General features: G+C 49.3%; 1 protein-coding gene across 1 annotated transcript in view; it reads right to left on the minus strand.

Annotated features, from left to right (window-relative positions):
• Window positions 1–15,061: 15,061 nt before the first annotated feature.
• The window catches only part of ccr7 (chemokine (C-C motif) receptor 7), a 12,313-nt gene continuing 10,484 nt past the window's right edge, over window positions 15,062–16,890 (minus strand). The window contains exon 3 of the mRNA XM_055656772.1: window positions 15,062–16,241. Coding sequence (XP_055512747.1) covers window positions 15,138–16,241 — 1,104 coding nt within the window. The 3' untranslated portion in view covers window positions 15,062–15,137. The remainder of the gene's footprint in view (window positions 16,242–16,890) is intronic.

A 16,890-nucleotide genomic window follows, 5' to 3' on the forward strand; every position in this document is an offset into this window, starting at 1 on the left:
TGTTTCATCGCAATCATCTGACCGAGGGCCGGGCACTGCGAGAAAAAGCACAAAGTGCAGGAAGAACTCAGCAGGTCAGGCAGCATATGTGGAGAGTATAGACAGATAAAGCTTCGGGTCGGGACCCTTCACCAGAATTAATGTAGAAGGGGGGGTTGAACACTGAAATTCCATGGATTCTGGAAGGTTCCCACGCAGTGGAAGTTGGCAAATGGGATGTGACTATTGACGAGAGGAGGGACAGAGAATGTGATGGTGTGAGTCAGAGGGAATGCCGGTATATGTGATCATGAGTTCCAGGAAAATAAGTTGCATTGATGCATTTATGACGCGAAATAATACTGGACTAATCTGTCGAGGAGTGGTAGATTGCAACAGCAGTTTAGATAGAACATTGATATAAAATATAAAACAGTACAGCACAATAAGAGGCCCTTTGGCCCACAATGTCCGTGGCGAACATGGTGCTAAATTAAGACCCAGAATGTTGAAGTTGTGGGTCAGGCAGCATCCCCGAAGAACATGGAGAATCTGAATAAGAGACCCAACCAGAAACGTCACCTATCCATGTTCTCCACAGATGCTGCCTGACCCGCTGAGTTACTCCAGCACTCTGTGTCTTTCTATGGTAAACCAGCATCTGCAGTTCCTTGTTTCTACATGATGTCAAATTAAACCAATCCCCTCTGCCCACACGTTATCTACACCTCTCCACCCCCCGCCTATCCACGACCCTATCCAAAAGCTTCACCGAAGCGGTGGATATTCAGAGGATGCGCCCTCTAAAGGAATGTGTTTAGTCACGGGTGGTGAATCTGTGGAATTCATTGCCACAGACGGCTGTGGAGAGCATCAGTGGATATTTTTTAAGGCAGCGATTGATAGATTCTTAATTAGTATTGGTGTCAGCGGTTATGGGGAGAAGGCAAGAGAATTGGGTTAAGAGGGAGAGATAGATCAGCCATGATTGAATGGATAGTAGACTTGATGGGCCGAATCCAGGACAAGGGGTCACAGCTTAACGATAAGGGGGGAAATCCTTTAAAACCGAGATGAGGAGAACTTTTTTCACACAGAGAGTGGTGAATCTCTGGAACTCTCTGCCACAGAGGGTAGTCGAGGCCACAGTTCATTGGCTATATTTAAGAGGGAGTTAGATGTGGCCCTTGTGGCTAAGGGGATCAGAGGGTGTGGAGAGAAGGCGGGTACGGGATACTGAGTTGGATGATCAGCCATGATCATATTGAATGGCGGTGCAGGCTCGAAGGCCCGAATGGCCTCTACTCCTGCACCTAATTTCTATGTTTCTATGTTTCTAATGGCCTCATTCTATGCCTAGAAATCATGAACATGAATCCGGAGAAACTCTGAGGCGAGATGTGAGCGGTGAAACCAGCAGTGGCCAGGAGAGGGTGCTGTAGGTCCACTCTGGGGGCTGGGTCATGGACTTCTCGGCCTGCTGAAGTTTAGCAGAGAAGTTGGATAGAGATCTTAAAGATAGCGGAGTCAATGGATATGGTGAGAAGGAGGAACGGGGTACTGAATGGGGATGATCAGCCATGATCACAGTGAATGGCGGTGCTGGCTCGAAGGGCCGAATGGCCTACTCCTGCACCTGTTGTCTATTGTCTGCCAGAGCGTTGAAATGACAATTCATAGAAACATAGAAATTAGGTGCAGGAGTAGGCCATTCGGCCCTTCGAGTCTGCACCATTCGCCATTCAATATGATCATGGCTGATCATCCAACTCAGTATCCCGTACCTGCCTTCTCTCCATACCCTCTGATCCCCTTAGCCACAAGGGCCACATCTAACTCCCTCTTAAATATAGCCAATGAACTGGCCTCGACTACCCTCTGTGGCAGAGAGTTCCAGAGATTCACCACTCTCTGTGTGAAAAAAGTTATTCTCATCTCGGTTTTAAAGGATTTCCCCCTTATCCTTAAGCTGTGACCCCTTGTCCTGGACTTCCCCAACATCGGGAGCAATCTTCCTGCATCTAGCCTATCCAACCCCTTAAGAATTTTGTAAGTTTCTATAAGATCCCCTCTCAATCTCCTAAATTCTAGAGAGTATAAACCAAGCCTATCCAGTCTTTCTTCATAAGACAGTCCTGACTTCCCAGGAATCAGTCCGGTGAACCTTCTCTGTACTCCCTCTATGGCAATAATGTCCTTCCTCAGATTTGGAGACCAAATTCCGTCTGCATTGTAACCTGCCTGCCTTTCCACGTCCAGCGGCGGGTCGGTTTCTGTACTTAAAAACAAAACTAGCATCCATATATTTAAGGACCCACGTGCTAACCATTACCGCAAATGGTTTGTTAAATGTACTATTTGTATTGTATTATATTGTATACTGGAACATGTAATTAAATGCAGTGAAAAACCTTGTTTTGCATCATACTGTAAATCATGCCTTACATGAGTACACCAGGTGGTGCAAAAGGGAAAATAAACCAATGGCAGAATATAGTGTTTTACAGCTGAAGTGAAAGTGCAGATAAAAAAAGTGCAAGGGCTAGCTGCAACAAGGTAGATTGGAAGATCGGGGTTATATCCTTAGAATGTGTGAGTTCATTCAAGTGTCTGCTAACTGCTCGGAAGAAGCAGTTCTTGAGTGTGGTGGTATTGCGTGTCAAGGTTTTGTGTCTTCTGCCCGACAGGAGAGATAAGAGGGTTAAATCAGTCTTCAGCGTAGAAAGATGTTAGTGGCAATCCGATGTGTGATTTATTGGGGTTTCATCTAAAATGCATTTCCTGTAAGTGAGAGTTGCGGTGTTTACAAAATTGAAACAGGCCAAGCAGCTTCTGTGGTTAGAAGAACAGTGGGCCATTCAGCCCCTTGTACAGTACTTGCTACACCATTCTATCAGGTCATGGCAGGTTGACTGCAGCACCACTCCCTGCACTAACTCCACATTCCTCCACACTCTGACTGAACAAAGGTTTGACCATCTCTCTCTTAGTGATAGATCTGTACAGCATGGAAACAGGCCCTTCATCACACCATGTCCACACTGACCACATTGGCATTCTGGACTAGTCTCACTTGCCTGGATTTGGCCCATAGCCCTCCAGTCCATATACAGTATATGCCTAAATGTATTTTAAAATTCATAATTTAATCCACTTCTGTGACAGCTCTTTTGAAATTCCCTCTGAGTGAAAAAGTGATCACCTGTTGTCTCTTAAGCCTGACTTTAAACCTGTGCCCTCTGGTTTTAGAATCCCCTACCTGGGGAGAGAGACTGTGATATTTCAATGAGGTCATTCGTCAGCCTCCAACGCTCCAAAGAGGAAAGTCCCAGCCTATCCAACCTCTCCCTGTAACTCAAACCCACAAGCCCAGGCAACATCCCCAATCTCTTTTACACTGTTTCCAACTTTAGATGTAAGTTTAGTATATTATTGTCACACGTATCAAGGTGAAAAGCTTTTTGAAATCTGGCTAAGCTAAAGACTATACATGGACAGAATCAAGCCATTGGCAGTGTAGAATAAGGTATAAAGATGCAACATGCATTGCAAGATGTCACCCTTGATGGACTCAGTGACTGAGCCCTGTCAGTCCATGAATTCCAAAGTGAAGACACCTGTCTCATCTCTATCTTGATGGGTCAAACCTTCTCCTGAGACTGTGAAGCATCACATTAGCACCTGCCCAGTCAAATACCTGAAGAACTTTGCGATTTTTAAATAAAATTACCTCTTATTCTTTGAAACTCAAGAATGTACAGGCCATGTCTGCTTAAACACTGCTGATGTGGGGAGCCACGACTCCAGGAAACAGTCTGTGAGTGGAAACAAGAAACTGCAGGGGCTGGTTTACACAAAATAACATAAAGGGCCTGTCCCACTTAGGAGACCTAAACAGCAACCTCTGGCAACCTTGCCCATCACCCCAGGTTTCCATGAGGCCACAGGAGGTTTTGGTCACTCTCCCTAATGGTTGAAAGTGGTTTCCGTGTGGTCGAGGTGTCATCTAGGTCACTGCTATTTTTCCATCATGATTAAAACCGGCCTTGAGTAAAAATAGGTTGCCGTTATAAAAATCAATAGTTTTTTAGTCGCAGGTCTGGTCGAAGCCGGTTTTCTTCATAGTTGAGGAAGGTTTTCAACATATGCGTGGGAGGTGGTAGGAGGTTGCAGGTCACCTCGACCTTGATTTTTTTTTGTGTGGGGCGGGCAAGGGCACCAGAGGTTGCTGTTTAGGTCTCCTAAGTGGGACAGGCCCTTAAGAAGGGTCTCGACCCGAAACGTCACCTATCCGTGTTCTCCAGAGATGTTGCCTGACCCACTGAGTTACTCCAACACTCTGCGTCCATCAGTCTGTGAGCTTTTGCTGATCCCTCAGTTGTAAGTATGCCCTTCCTTGGTTGGGTAAGGAGACCAGATCTGTGCACTGTGTTCAAGATGCAACCTAACACGAGCAAACTCTTTCAACCTCAACCATCAAAGCTTCTTGGAGTCGAAGTCGTTGAGATTACTCACTGAACCTGCACGTTAGGTTTCAGTCCCTGTGAACAACAACACTTTTCAATCTCTTGTCATTCTTGTGTTCAGTACAGGCAGTGTGCTGTATGTTTCAATGTTCTATACTTGAGTTGAGTTTATTGTCACGTGTACAGAGTTAGAGTAAAAGGCTTTGTTGCATGCTAACCAGTCAGCAGAAAGACCCTGTGTTTTAAAATAGATGTTCACACATGGTTTGACATTATATTCCACCTGCCATATCACTTACCAATCTCTCCCCAACAAAACCTCTCTGCAGCCTTCCCATGGCTCACACTGCCACCTAGCTTTGTATCACCAGCAAAATTGGATACACCACACGTGATACAGATGGGGAACATCTGGACCCAGCAACAACATCTGCAGAACACCTCTGGTTCAGATCCTCCAAACCAAAAAGCTCTTGTTCATCCCTCTTCTCTTCAGTCTGTCCTGTAACCAGTTATCAAACCACACCATTAAACTTCACCCACTTGCCAGCAATCTAGAAACATGTAGATTAGATCATTGTTAGTTAGGAGAAGGGGTGACAACAAAACAAACAGATACAATGTTTCCTTGTTCAACATCTCCTTTTCACACCTCACCCTTCCTTATCTCTGTGTCTCCCTCTCCCCTGATTCTCAGTCTGAAGAAGGGTCTTGACCCAAAATGTCACCTATTCCTTTTCTCCATAGATGCTGCCGGTCCCGCTGAGTTACTCCAGCATTTTGTGTCTATCTTTGGTGTTAACCAGCACCTGCCATTCCTTCCTAGACAAGCAATGTCGTCTAGTTTATAAGCCTTCCGTTAATGGCTTATTGAAGGCCTTCTGGAAGATCAAATACAACTCATCCACAGATCAGTTCATGTCTATTCTGCCCTGTAACAATTTCATAAAACACCGACCAATCTGTCGAACGTGACTTTTCTTTCAGAAAGTCGTTGAAATTCGCCCGGCCAAAAGTTTTTCTTATGCAACCACTTTTGTACTAATTGCAGCTGCTGCACGATACCATGCACAATGCATTCTGTACTTTGACCCCCCCCCCCCCCCCCCCCCCCCCCCCCCCCCCCCCCCCCCAGCCTACTGAACTGTGGGCTTACATCTGCCAACTTTATATTTCTGACTTCTTTGCAACCTGCAGTCAGTGCAGCGTTTGCTCCAGAGCTGCTCCCCATCAGCAAGTAAACCACAGACCTCCAGACTCAACAATACACCACACCCATCCATCTCAGATAAAGAACGTTTCAACCCAGCCCCTCCCAATCCTCCCTTCGTCACATAGTCAGACTGCATGGACATAGGACATCTCTCTCTCCTCTGATCTTACTCAACTTAAATAGATGACAGCCAGGGTAAGGATAGACTGACACCAAATCTATTTGACCTCATCCTCACCAATCTAACTGCTGTTTGGCAGTACTGGCAACCAAGTGGCTGCCATTTTAGAGTCATCAACACAAAGATACATGCGTGTAGATGTAGAGACACGGCACGGAAACTTGTCCTTCAGCCCGACTTTCATATGTTCCCAAATCGGCCGAATTTGGGAAACCGACAACTTGACATCTGTTACTTACTACAAAACCCTGGGGTGTGATTAATTTATTGAAGGATAGAGCAAAGAAACAGGCCCTTTGGCCCACCGAGCCAATGCCAGCCATCGATCACTCATTCATACTAGTTAACCATATAACCATATAACAATTACAGCACGGAAACAGGCCATCTCGGCCCTACAAGTCCGTGCCGAACAACTTTTTTTCCCCTTAGTCCCACCTGCCTGCACTCATACCATAACCCTCCATTCCCTTCTCATCCATATGCCTATCCAATTTATTTTTAAATGATACCAACGAACCTGCCTCCACCACTTCCACTGAAAGCTCATTCCACACCGCTACCATTCTCTGAGTAAAGAAGTTCCCCCTCATATTACCCCTAAACTTCTGTCCCTTAATTCTGAAGTCATGTCCTCTTGTTTGAATCTTCCCTATTCTGAAAGGGAAAAGCTTGTCCACATCAACTCTGTCTATCCCTCTCATCATTTTAAAGACCTCTATCAAGTACCCCCTTAACCTTCTGCGCTCCAGAGAATAAAGACCTAACTTATTCAACCTATCTCTGTAACTTAGTTGTTGAAACCCAGGCAACATTCTAGTAAATCTCCTCTGTACTCTCTCTATTTTGTTGACATCCTTCCTATAATTGGGCGACCAAAATTGTACACCATACTCCAGATTTGGTCTCACCAATGCCTTGTACAATTTTAACATTACATCCCATCTCTCATAGTTCTCTGTTATCCCACTGTCTTATCCACTCTCGGCAGGGGGTTAATTAACCTACATATGTCTTTGGGATATGGGAGTAAACGGGAGCAGGCAATCACAGGGAGAACGTTCAAACTCCACAGACAGTACCCAAGGTCAGGACTGAACCAGGGTCCCTGGTGCTGTGAGGCAGCAGCTCTACCTGCTGCGCCACTGTGTGGCAAATCTTCATGATCTGGGGACTCATCCCCTGTCAGTCCCCCCTCCACTCTGACTGCTGGATTTTATAAATGTTGAGATTTATCATTGACTCCTAAGTTGCTGATAAATACATAAATGTAGCTGCTGGAAATCTGAAACAAAAGTGACCACTTGGGGCATAAAGGATTTCTTTAAGAAAGAACTGCAGATGCTGGAAAAATCGAAGGTAGACAAAAGGCTGGAGAAACTCAGCGGGTGAAGCAGCTTCAATGGGACGGTCTGAAGAAGGGTCTCGACCCGAAACGCCACCTATTCCTTTGCTCCATAGATGCTGCCTCACCCGCTGAGTTTCTCCAGCATATTGTCTACCTGGGACATAGAGGAGAATTGTCTACACAAGGCGCCCAACCCTTTACTCTAGATTCCAGCATCTGCATTTTAGTCCAATAACGTCCGATTAAAGACAGTTCAAAGGTCTCCAAAGAAGTCGATGGGAGGTCAAGACCACACCCTAGCTGTTTGTTGGTTCTCCCGAGGGCTAATGTTAGAGGGCTCATCTGGGCAAATAGTTTGAGCCCAGAATGCTATCTTGGTCAGCATGGATAAGATGGGTCGAAGGGCCAGTTTCTGTGCTGCTCCTTGACTCAATTACATGGTCTGGGGTTTATTAAACAAGAGCTCCTGCTGCTTGCACCTCACCTGACCCTCTCTCTGCTAAAGGCTGATATCTTTGCAACCTGCAGTAAGTGCAGGGTTTCCTCCGGTGCTGTTTCCCCCGTCACCAGTTACACCAGACTCAACAATACACCACATCCTTCTCAGATAAAGAACGTTTCAGCCCAGTTCCCTCCCAATCTTCCCCTCGTCACAGACAGCATGGAAGGAAACAGGCCCTATGTCCAACGTATCTCTTTCTCTTCTCATCTTAAATGAATGAAGAAGGGTTTCGGCCCGAAACGTTGCCTATTTCCTTCGCTTCATAGATGCTGTTGCACCCGCTGAGTTTCTCCAGCACTTTTGTCTACACTCTATTGGCACATGTGACCTCACAGTGAAACCCAATGTATGCAATAGTCGTCACATAAAGGGCGCTGATAGTTACAATGCCCCAAACCCAGGGGTTTCAGCCCGAAAACGTTTGCCTATTCCTTCCCTCCCCCCCCCCTGTTGCCCCCAGTTTTCCCCCGCACCCCCACTACACCCTATTGGCACATGCCACCTCCTTTGTTCCCCAATGAATGCATAGTGGTATACATCAAGTGCGACGTGATATGCTACAATGCATCCTGTAATACAGTGATGGACTGTTGTATAGAGGAAGGACATTATTGCCCTAGAGGGAGTGCAGAGACGGTTCACCAGACTGATTCCTGGGATGTCAGGACTGTCTTATGAAGAAAGACTGGATAGACTTGGTTTATACTCTCTAGAATTTAGGAGATTGAGAGGGGATCTTATAGAAACTTACAAAATTCTTAAGGGGTTGGACAGACTAGATGCAGGAAGATTGTTCCCGATGTTGGGGAAGTCCAGGACAAGGGGTCACAGCTTAAGGATAAGGGGGAAATCCACTAAAACCGAGATGAGAAGAACTTTTTTCACTCAGAGAGTGGCGAATCTCTGGATACTCTCTGCCACAGAGGGTAGTTGAGGCCAGTTCATTGGCTATATTTAAGAGGGAGTTAGATGTGGCCCATCTGGCTAAGGGGATCAGGGGGTATGGAGAGAAGGCAGGTACGGGAGACTGAGTTCACCACTCTCTGCCATGAAAATATTGAATGGTGGTACATCTCGAAGGGCCGAATGGCCTTCCCCTGCACCTTATTTCTGTGACCGCTTCTATCCTGGACTTCCCTAACATCAGGAACAATCTTCCTGAATACTGTATTACGGATAGAATGTATAGTGCAGTGAATGTATAGAATTAACTCAAGTTAAATACATTACAAATGGGTGAGCACTAACACCAGGGGAAATTCTATTTGACTTCATCCCCACTATTCTTGAGTCATGGAGCCTGAGATACATAGGTAGAGTTTGGAGTCACATAGCACAGAAACAGGGCCTTCAACCCATAGCGACCCAGATGCCCCATCTAATCTAGTCCCAAATGTGGCCTAAATCTTTCTCATCCCTGTAGTTGTCCAGGAGTATTTTAAATGTTTATTGTACCTGCCTCAATTACCCCTCTGACAGCTTGTTCAATATACCCTCCTGCCCCTCTGTGTGAACTAATCGCCCTCTGTTTCCTACTAACTCTTTCTCTTTTCATCTTAAACCTACGTCCTCTAGTTCCTGATTCCCCTCCCGTGAGATATAGAGGCTTATACGGCCAAGAGTACTCCTGGTGACGGCTGTTAAAACATTGAAGTGGCTATAACATGGAGAAATCTGCAGTCGTGTGTCAGAATCCAGGGAGGAAGAGGGTCACCAGAGGTCGCTGGTAGTCAAAGCTGAGAATGAGCATCTTGTTGAGAGCTTTGATCTTGGCTTCTTGAGCTTAGAGTATTGAGGGAGGAGGGTGGGAGGGGCAAGTTCACGTTATAGTAGTAGAATCAGGCCATTCGGCCCATCGAGTCTACTATGCTATTTGATCATGGCTGATCTCTGCCTCTTAATCCCATTTTCCTGCCACACCCCATTACCCTTGACACCCGTTCTATTCAAGAATTTGTCTATCTCTGCCTTTTCAAATATCCACTGACTTGGCCTCCACAGCGCTCTGTATAAATTAGTTCCACAAATTAACTACCCTCTGACTAAGGAAGTTTCTCCTCACCTCCTTTCTAAAAGAGTGTCCAGACTATGACCTCTGGTCCTAGACTCTCCCACCAGTGGAAACATCCTTTCCACATCCACTCTGTCCAGGCCTTTCATAATTCTACAAGTCTCAATGAGGTCTCCCCTCAACCTTCTAAACTGCAGCAATGGGGCAGCGATAGGGAGGCTCGGGCAACAATACACACCAAGTTTCCAGTTGAGCTTCGAGACTGTGCTTGAGAAGGAAACATAGAAACATAGAAATTAGGTGCAGGAGTAGAGGCCATTCGGCCCTTCGAGCCTGCACCGCCATTCAATATGATCATGGCTGATCATCCAACTCAGTATCCCGTACCTGCCTTCTCTCCATATCCTCTGATCCCCTTGGCCACAAGGGCCACATCTAACTCCCTCTTAAATATAGCCAATGAACTGGCCTCAACTACCCTCTGTGGCAGAGAGTTCCAGAGATTCACCACTCTCTGTGTGAAAAAAGTTCTCCTCATCTCGGTTTTAAAGGATTTCCCCCTTATCCTTAAGCTGTGACCCCTTGTCCTGAACTTCCCCAACATCGGGAACAATCTTCCTGCATCTAGCCTGTCCAACCCCTTAAGAATTTTGTAAGTTTCTATAAGATCCCCCCTCAATCTCCTAAATTCTAGAGAGTATAAACCAAGTCTATCCAGTCTTTCTTCATAAGACAGTCCTGACATCCCAGGAATCAGTCTGGTGAACCGTCTCTGCACCCCCTCTATGGCAATAATGTCCTTCCTCAGATTTGGACAGAAGGAAGGCGTTACTCACTGGTCTATGTTTGTTTAAAGACTTCAACAACTAAAGTGGCATAGTTGGTGCTTGTACCACGTCCCCCTGGAATTCTCAGCAGAAATATTTCTCCTTATTTCTGCTGCAAACCCCAGTAGAAGCTGGCACGAGTTTTTCTGTAATGGATTTTGCTCACAGCTAATGAAGAGGCCATGACGTTCATCCAAACTAGTGGAGGCTCTCATTGCCGCAGAGAGGAGGAAATAATAGAATAGTCGGGACAGGCCATTCGGCCCCTTGGGCTTGGTCCACCCAATAAGTGATTGTCCTGCCCAGCCTGCTCCCTGCAAAGAACAACTATCGATCTCTGCTGTGAATATGTCCAATGCCTCTGACTCCACTGCCCCAGGGATTCCCCATCCTCTGGGAAAAGTTAGACTCTTTCCATACATCTTAGATGGACTGAAGGAGGGTTTCGGCCCGAAACGTTGCCTATTTCCTTCGCTCCATGCAAAGAGTTGAACAATCTCCACTATAGGAAATAGGCAACGTTTCGGGCCAAAACCCTTCCGGGTTTTGGCCCGAAACGTTGCCTATTTCCTTCGCTCCATAGATGCTGCTGCACCCGCTGAGTTTCTCCAGCATTTATGTGTACCTTCGATGTTCCAGCATCTGCAGTTCCTTCTTAAACAACCCCAAACATGACACTAGTTCTACAAAGGCCTCTATTTGACCTTGGCTGCAAATTGATGCTGAGTTGCACAGTGAGGAAATCAAAATGAACTGCCGATGCTGGTCTATACCAAAGGTGTTGACACAAGAGTGCTGGAGTAACTCAGCGGCTGAGGCAGCATCTCTGGAGAAAATTGATGGGTGGGTTTTCAGGTTGGGGCCCTTCCTCAGTCTGATTGTGTGAGGTGGCGCCCAACCAAAATCCCAGGTGCTGCTCCTCCAATTTACGTGTGGCCTTACTCTGGCATTGGAGGGAGTCCAGGGCAGATGGTCAGTGTGGGAATGGGAAGAGGGGGTAAAATGGTTAACAGCTGGGAGATCCAGTAAGCCTTGGCAGACAACTGCCCTTTACTTACTCCCACATTACTGCCCAGAACTTGAGCCAACCCGCCCAAAGACTGGTCCCCACCTTCCCTGACTGTTCTATTAACAAGGCCTTTTCTGAAAATCCAGGTATATTGCATCTACTAGATCACCACCATCCATCCTCTCCCTGTTACATCCTCAATAAATGTCATGTAATAATCAAGCAAGATTATCCCTTTCCGAAATACACATTCAATAGACAATAGACAGTAGATGCAGTAGGCCATTCGGCCCTTCAAGCCAGCACCACCATTTCAATGTGATCATGGCTGATCATCCACAATCAGTACTCCGTTCCTGCCTTCTCCCCACATCCCTTAACTCCACTATCCCATAAGAGCTCTATCTAGCTCTCTCTTGAAAGCATCCAGAGAACTGGCCTCCATCGCCCTCTGAGGCAGAGAATTCCACAGACTCACAACTCTCTGTGTGAAAAAGTGTTTCCTCATCTCGTTCTAAATGGCTTACCCCTTATTCTTAAACTGTGGCCCCTGGTTCTGGACTCCCCCAACATCGGGAACATGTTTCCTACCTCTAGCGTGTCCAAACCCTTAATAATCTTATATGTTCCTTATGATATCCTTTGTTTGATGTACATAATGCATGGATGGGAAAGATGAAGAGGGATATGGGCCAAACATGGGCTAATGGGACCGTACTTGCAGTTATAGTCAGAGTCACACTCGACATGCCCCGTCTACACTGGCCTCACCTGCCCCACCATGTTTGGCCCATATCCCTCTAAATCGTGTCCTATCCATGGACCTGTCTAAACGCTGTGATCTGTACGGTAATTGTCTCCTGATCTGTGTGCAGAAAAAGTTTCCCTGCACCTTGGAACACGTGGTAATAAAGGGACTATTGAGCCACTGAGCCTAGATGGGGCATCTTGCTCGACATGTGTGAGTTGGGCCTGTTTCCGTCATGAAACCTCCATAGATGACTATAAGACATCTCGCGACCTCCTGCCGACCTGCTGAGCTGCTGTTCCCCGCATCTCATCCCCACTTCTCCAGTCTGAAGAAGGGTCTCGACCCGAAACGTCACCCATTCCTTCTCTCCAGAGATGCTGCCTGTCCCGCTGAGTTACTCCAGCATTTTGTGTCTTTAGCCTTCGGTTTAAAGCAGCATCTGCAGTTCCTTCCGACACATTCTCCAAAGCCTCCACTAATTTCCCGGCGCTCAGTAAAGATGCGCCGTGACCTTTAGGGTTCGCGGTTTGGTGTCGAACAATTGAAGCTTTCACTTGCGGTGAGTCAAGTCTACCCAAACCCGCCGGTGACACAGCTTCCAGGAAGCAGATCGCACCGGCAGCGTGGGCGGATCAGCGTGCTGCTATATGCCTGATGTTATCAGAGGCAAAGATCCTATAGCTATAAGATCTTTGATCAGAGGCGTGCTGTCACACCGCGTGGCCTGGGAGCCTGCAGTAACTGAAAGTTGTAACAGGAACTGGGTCTGAGGTTTGACTTTTCCCTGAGATACAGCCACCTCACTGTGGTTCCGCGCCGCCCCTCCCTGCGATAGAGGCGCATAGACTCCAGCACCAAGCCGCACCCGACCACCCCTCCTGTCCTTCGGGAAGCAATGCTCTCACTCTCACCCCCCACTGTCACTCCCCCTCCCCCCCCCCTCACTCTCCCCCACACGCACTCCCCTCCCTCACTCTCACCCCACATTCACTCTCCCCTCCCTTCACTCTCCCCCCCTCCCATACTCACTCCCCCCCCCCACACTCTCACTCCCCCCCTCACTCCCCCCCCACACTCTCACCCCCCTCCTCACTCCCCCCCCCTCACTCCCCCCTCACCCCCCCCCCCACACTCTCACTCCCCCTCCCCACACCCTCACTTCCCCCCTCACTCTCCCCCACTGTCACTCTCCCCCTCCCCACACTCTCACTCCCCCCCCCTCACCCCCCCCCATGCACTCTCCCCCCCCCACACTCTCACCCCCCCCCCCCACCCTCACCCCCTCCACCCCCCTTCACTCCCCCCCCACACGCGCACTCCCCCCCTCACTCCCCCCTCCCCCCCCCCCGATTCCAGCTCTTTGTGTGACTCCATCCCTCTCCCACCCCGATATTATTTAACGACGCTCATTCCGAAAATGATTAAAAACGTAACGAAGGAAGGTGACAGCTTTAAGCCAGAAGAAAAAGCACACTCTTTTAATGTTTAAAATAAGCATTTTATACAGAAATGTTGAGCGACTCGTGTAAAAATATCCCCAATAGTCTCTGAACCACATCCTGACCCAGAGCAGCAATGAAGGGAAAAGTGGTGCCATCCCCGAGTCGGATGACCGGCGCGATGGGCCGCCCTTACAACGGATACTATCATACATTCTCTGGTGAACGGGCCGAATGGCAGCATCTCTGTCCGGAGCAGCGAACATCTGGATGTGTGCACAAAAGTAGCACATCTGTATTTCCACATTCTTGCTGATTTTGGGGGTCAGTGCAGGTGTAACATTGTCTGGCAGATGTAACATTGTCAGGTTCCGGGGCCAGACCGATCTTCACACACAATGGGCGCGTTTCTGATGCCAAACTCAACAGTGTCATGAAAGTGGCGACCATGTTCACACCCTCCTCGGGGGCGACGATTCTCATTCACAGAAACATTATTTCACATTCATTTTGCCTCCCCCGCTCCTTGCAATAAGTCGGCTCCACGCACTGGGGAGTGCGGGGGAGAGGGGGAGGAGAGGGGGGGGGGGGGGGGGGGGTGGGAGAGGGTGAGGGGCGACTGGGAGGTTGGGGTGACGGGAAGGGGCAGGGGTGGTGGGGTGGGGAGGAGGTGGGAGATGCTGGGTCTGGTGAAGTGGGGAAGATGGGGGAGGTTCGGGGGTGGTGGGATTGAGGGGGGGGGGGGGGTGGTGTGATTGTGAAATGTGGGGAGAGGTGAGGGCGAGGAGGGGGTTGAAGGGAGGGGGGGTTGGGTGTGGGTGGGGAGGGGAGGGGGTAACAGGGTAGACTTGGTTTATACTCTCTAGAATTTAGGAGATTGAGAGGGGATCTTATAGAAACTTACAAAATTCTTAAGGGGTTGGACAGGCTAGATGCAGGAAGATTGTTCCCGATGTTGGGGAAGTCCAGGACAAGGGGTCACAGCTTAAGGATAAGGGCGAAATCCTTTAAAACCGCGATGAGGAGAACTTTTTTCACACAGAGAGTGGTGAATCTCTGGAACTCTCTGCCACAGAGGGTAGTCGAGGCCACAGTTCATTGGCTATATTTAAGAGGGAGTTAGATGTGGCCCTTGTGGCTAAGGGGATCAGGGGGTATGGAGAGAAGGCAGGTACGGGATACTGAGTTGGATGATCAGCCATGATCATATTGAATGGCGAATGGTGCAGGCTCGAAGGGCAGAATGGCCTACTCCTGCACCTAATTTCTATGTTTCTATGAGGGTGTGTGAGCGACAGCGGACCGGCACAAGGAGGGGGGGGGGGGGGGGGGGGGGGGGGGGGGGGGGGTCAACGTTAGCCGGTAGGTGCCGCCGCCGCGTCCCGGGGAATGTGATTGCAGGCTCGGCGCCTCAAGGGGAGAAGGTGGTGGTGCTGTCTGTATCGGTGACCATGGAGCTCCGGGTGCCGTTGAACCCGCTCGGTCTCCCCGCCACCAGCTTCAGCAGCGAGCGGCTGCCCAGGCAACCCATCTCCTTGAGCAGCCTGAGCAGGTCGCGGCGGAACTTGACACCGATGAAGGCGTAGAGGAAGGGGTTGAGGCAGCAGCGAGTGTAGGCCAGGCTCTTGGTGATGTCCACGGCCAGGACCATGCGCTTACTGAGCCGGCAGTCGGTGACCGTGGCGTTGACGTCCGTGATGGTGTCGAGGAGCAGCACGCTGTTATACGGCAGCTGGAATAGCAGGAAGACCAGCACCACCGCGATCACCACCTTGATGGCCTTGTTCTTCTCGAAGTTGCGTGCGAGCAGCAGGGTCCTGATCACCACCGTGTAACAGAACCCCATGACCAGGAGCGGCAGGACAAAGCCGAGAGACAGCTGGAGGCCGGTGGTGTAGATGAAGGTGCTGTTGTCCTGTCGCAGGCGGCAGCGCATGGAGCCATCTCCCGGCTGCTGCTCGCTGTACACCAGGTCGGGGATGGCGAAGAGAGTCGAGAGGACCCAGACAGCTATGGCCACCAGCTTGCTGCAGTACACCGCCTTGGAGCGGTGGCGGTGGGCCGAGGCAGCGCGTACGATGGAGAAATAGCGGTCCACGCTGATGCACATGAGTAGCAACATGCCGCTGATGAAGCTGAGGCGGTAGAAACCGTGCACCACCTTGCACATGGCCGGCCCGAACACCCAGCCCAGCACCACACTGACTGCCCAGAATGGCAGCGTCAGCAGGAAGAGCAGGTCGGCCAGCGCCAGGTTGAGCAGGTACACGTCAGTCATGGTCCGCAGCCGCTTGAAGTACAAGTATGTGAGCACGACCAGCAAGTTGCCCACCGTGCCCAGTACACACACCAGCGCGTACACGGCCGGCAGGAAGACCTGGCGGAACGAGCGCACGTCTTCCTTCTCACATTGGGTCACGAAGTCGCTGTAGTCCACGGGCTCGCTCAGCAGGGGGTCATAATCCTCAGTGCTGCTGGGCCACTCGCTCACCGGAGACTCCGTGCACCGACCCGGCTGCAAGGCAAGGGAAGGCAAGAATTAGGCCATTCGGCCCATCACAGCTACTCCACCATTCAATCATGGCTGAACTATCTTTCCCTCTCAACCCCATTCTCCTGCCTTCTCCCCACAACCCTGACACCCGCACTGATGACAGGGCAGAGAAAGCTGTGCGGGTAGGCGAGGGTCAGTGTGTGTGTGTGTGTGTGTGTGTGTGTGTGTCAGTGTGTGTGTGTGTGTGTGTCAGTGTGTCTATGTGTGCCAATGTGTGTGTGTGTGTGTGTGTGTGTGTGTGTGTGTGTGTGTGTGTGTGTGTGTGTGTGTGTGTGGGTCAGTGAGTGTGTGTGTCAGTGTGTGTGTGTGTGTGTGTGTGTGTCAGTGTGTGTGTGTGTGTGTGTGTGTGTGTGTGTGTGTGTGTGTGTGTGTGTGTGTGTGTGTGTGTGTGTGTGTGTGTGTGTGTGTGTGTGTGTGTGTGTGTGTGTGTGTGTGTGTGTGTGTGTGTGTGTGTGTGTGTGTGTGTGTGTGTGTGTGTGTGTGGGTGTGTGTGTGTGTGTGTGTGTGTGTGTGTGTGTGTGTGTGTGTGTGTGTGTGTGTGTGGGTCAGTGTGTGTGTGTGTGTGTGTGGGTGTGTGTGTGTGTGTGTGTGTGTGTGTGTGTGTGTGTGT

This window comes from Leucoraja erinacea, chromosome 27 (assembly GCF_028641065.1).
Source record: "Leucoraja erinacea ecotype New England chromosome 27, Leri_hhj_1, whole genome shotgun sequence".
NCBI lineage: Eukaryota > Metazoa > Chordata > Chondrichthyes > Rajiformes > Rajidae > Leucoraja > Leucoraja erinaceus.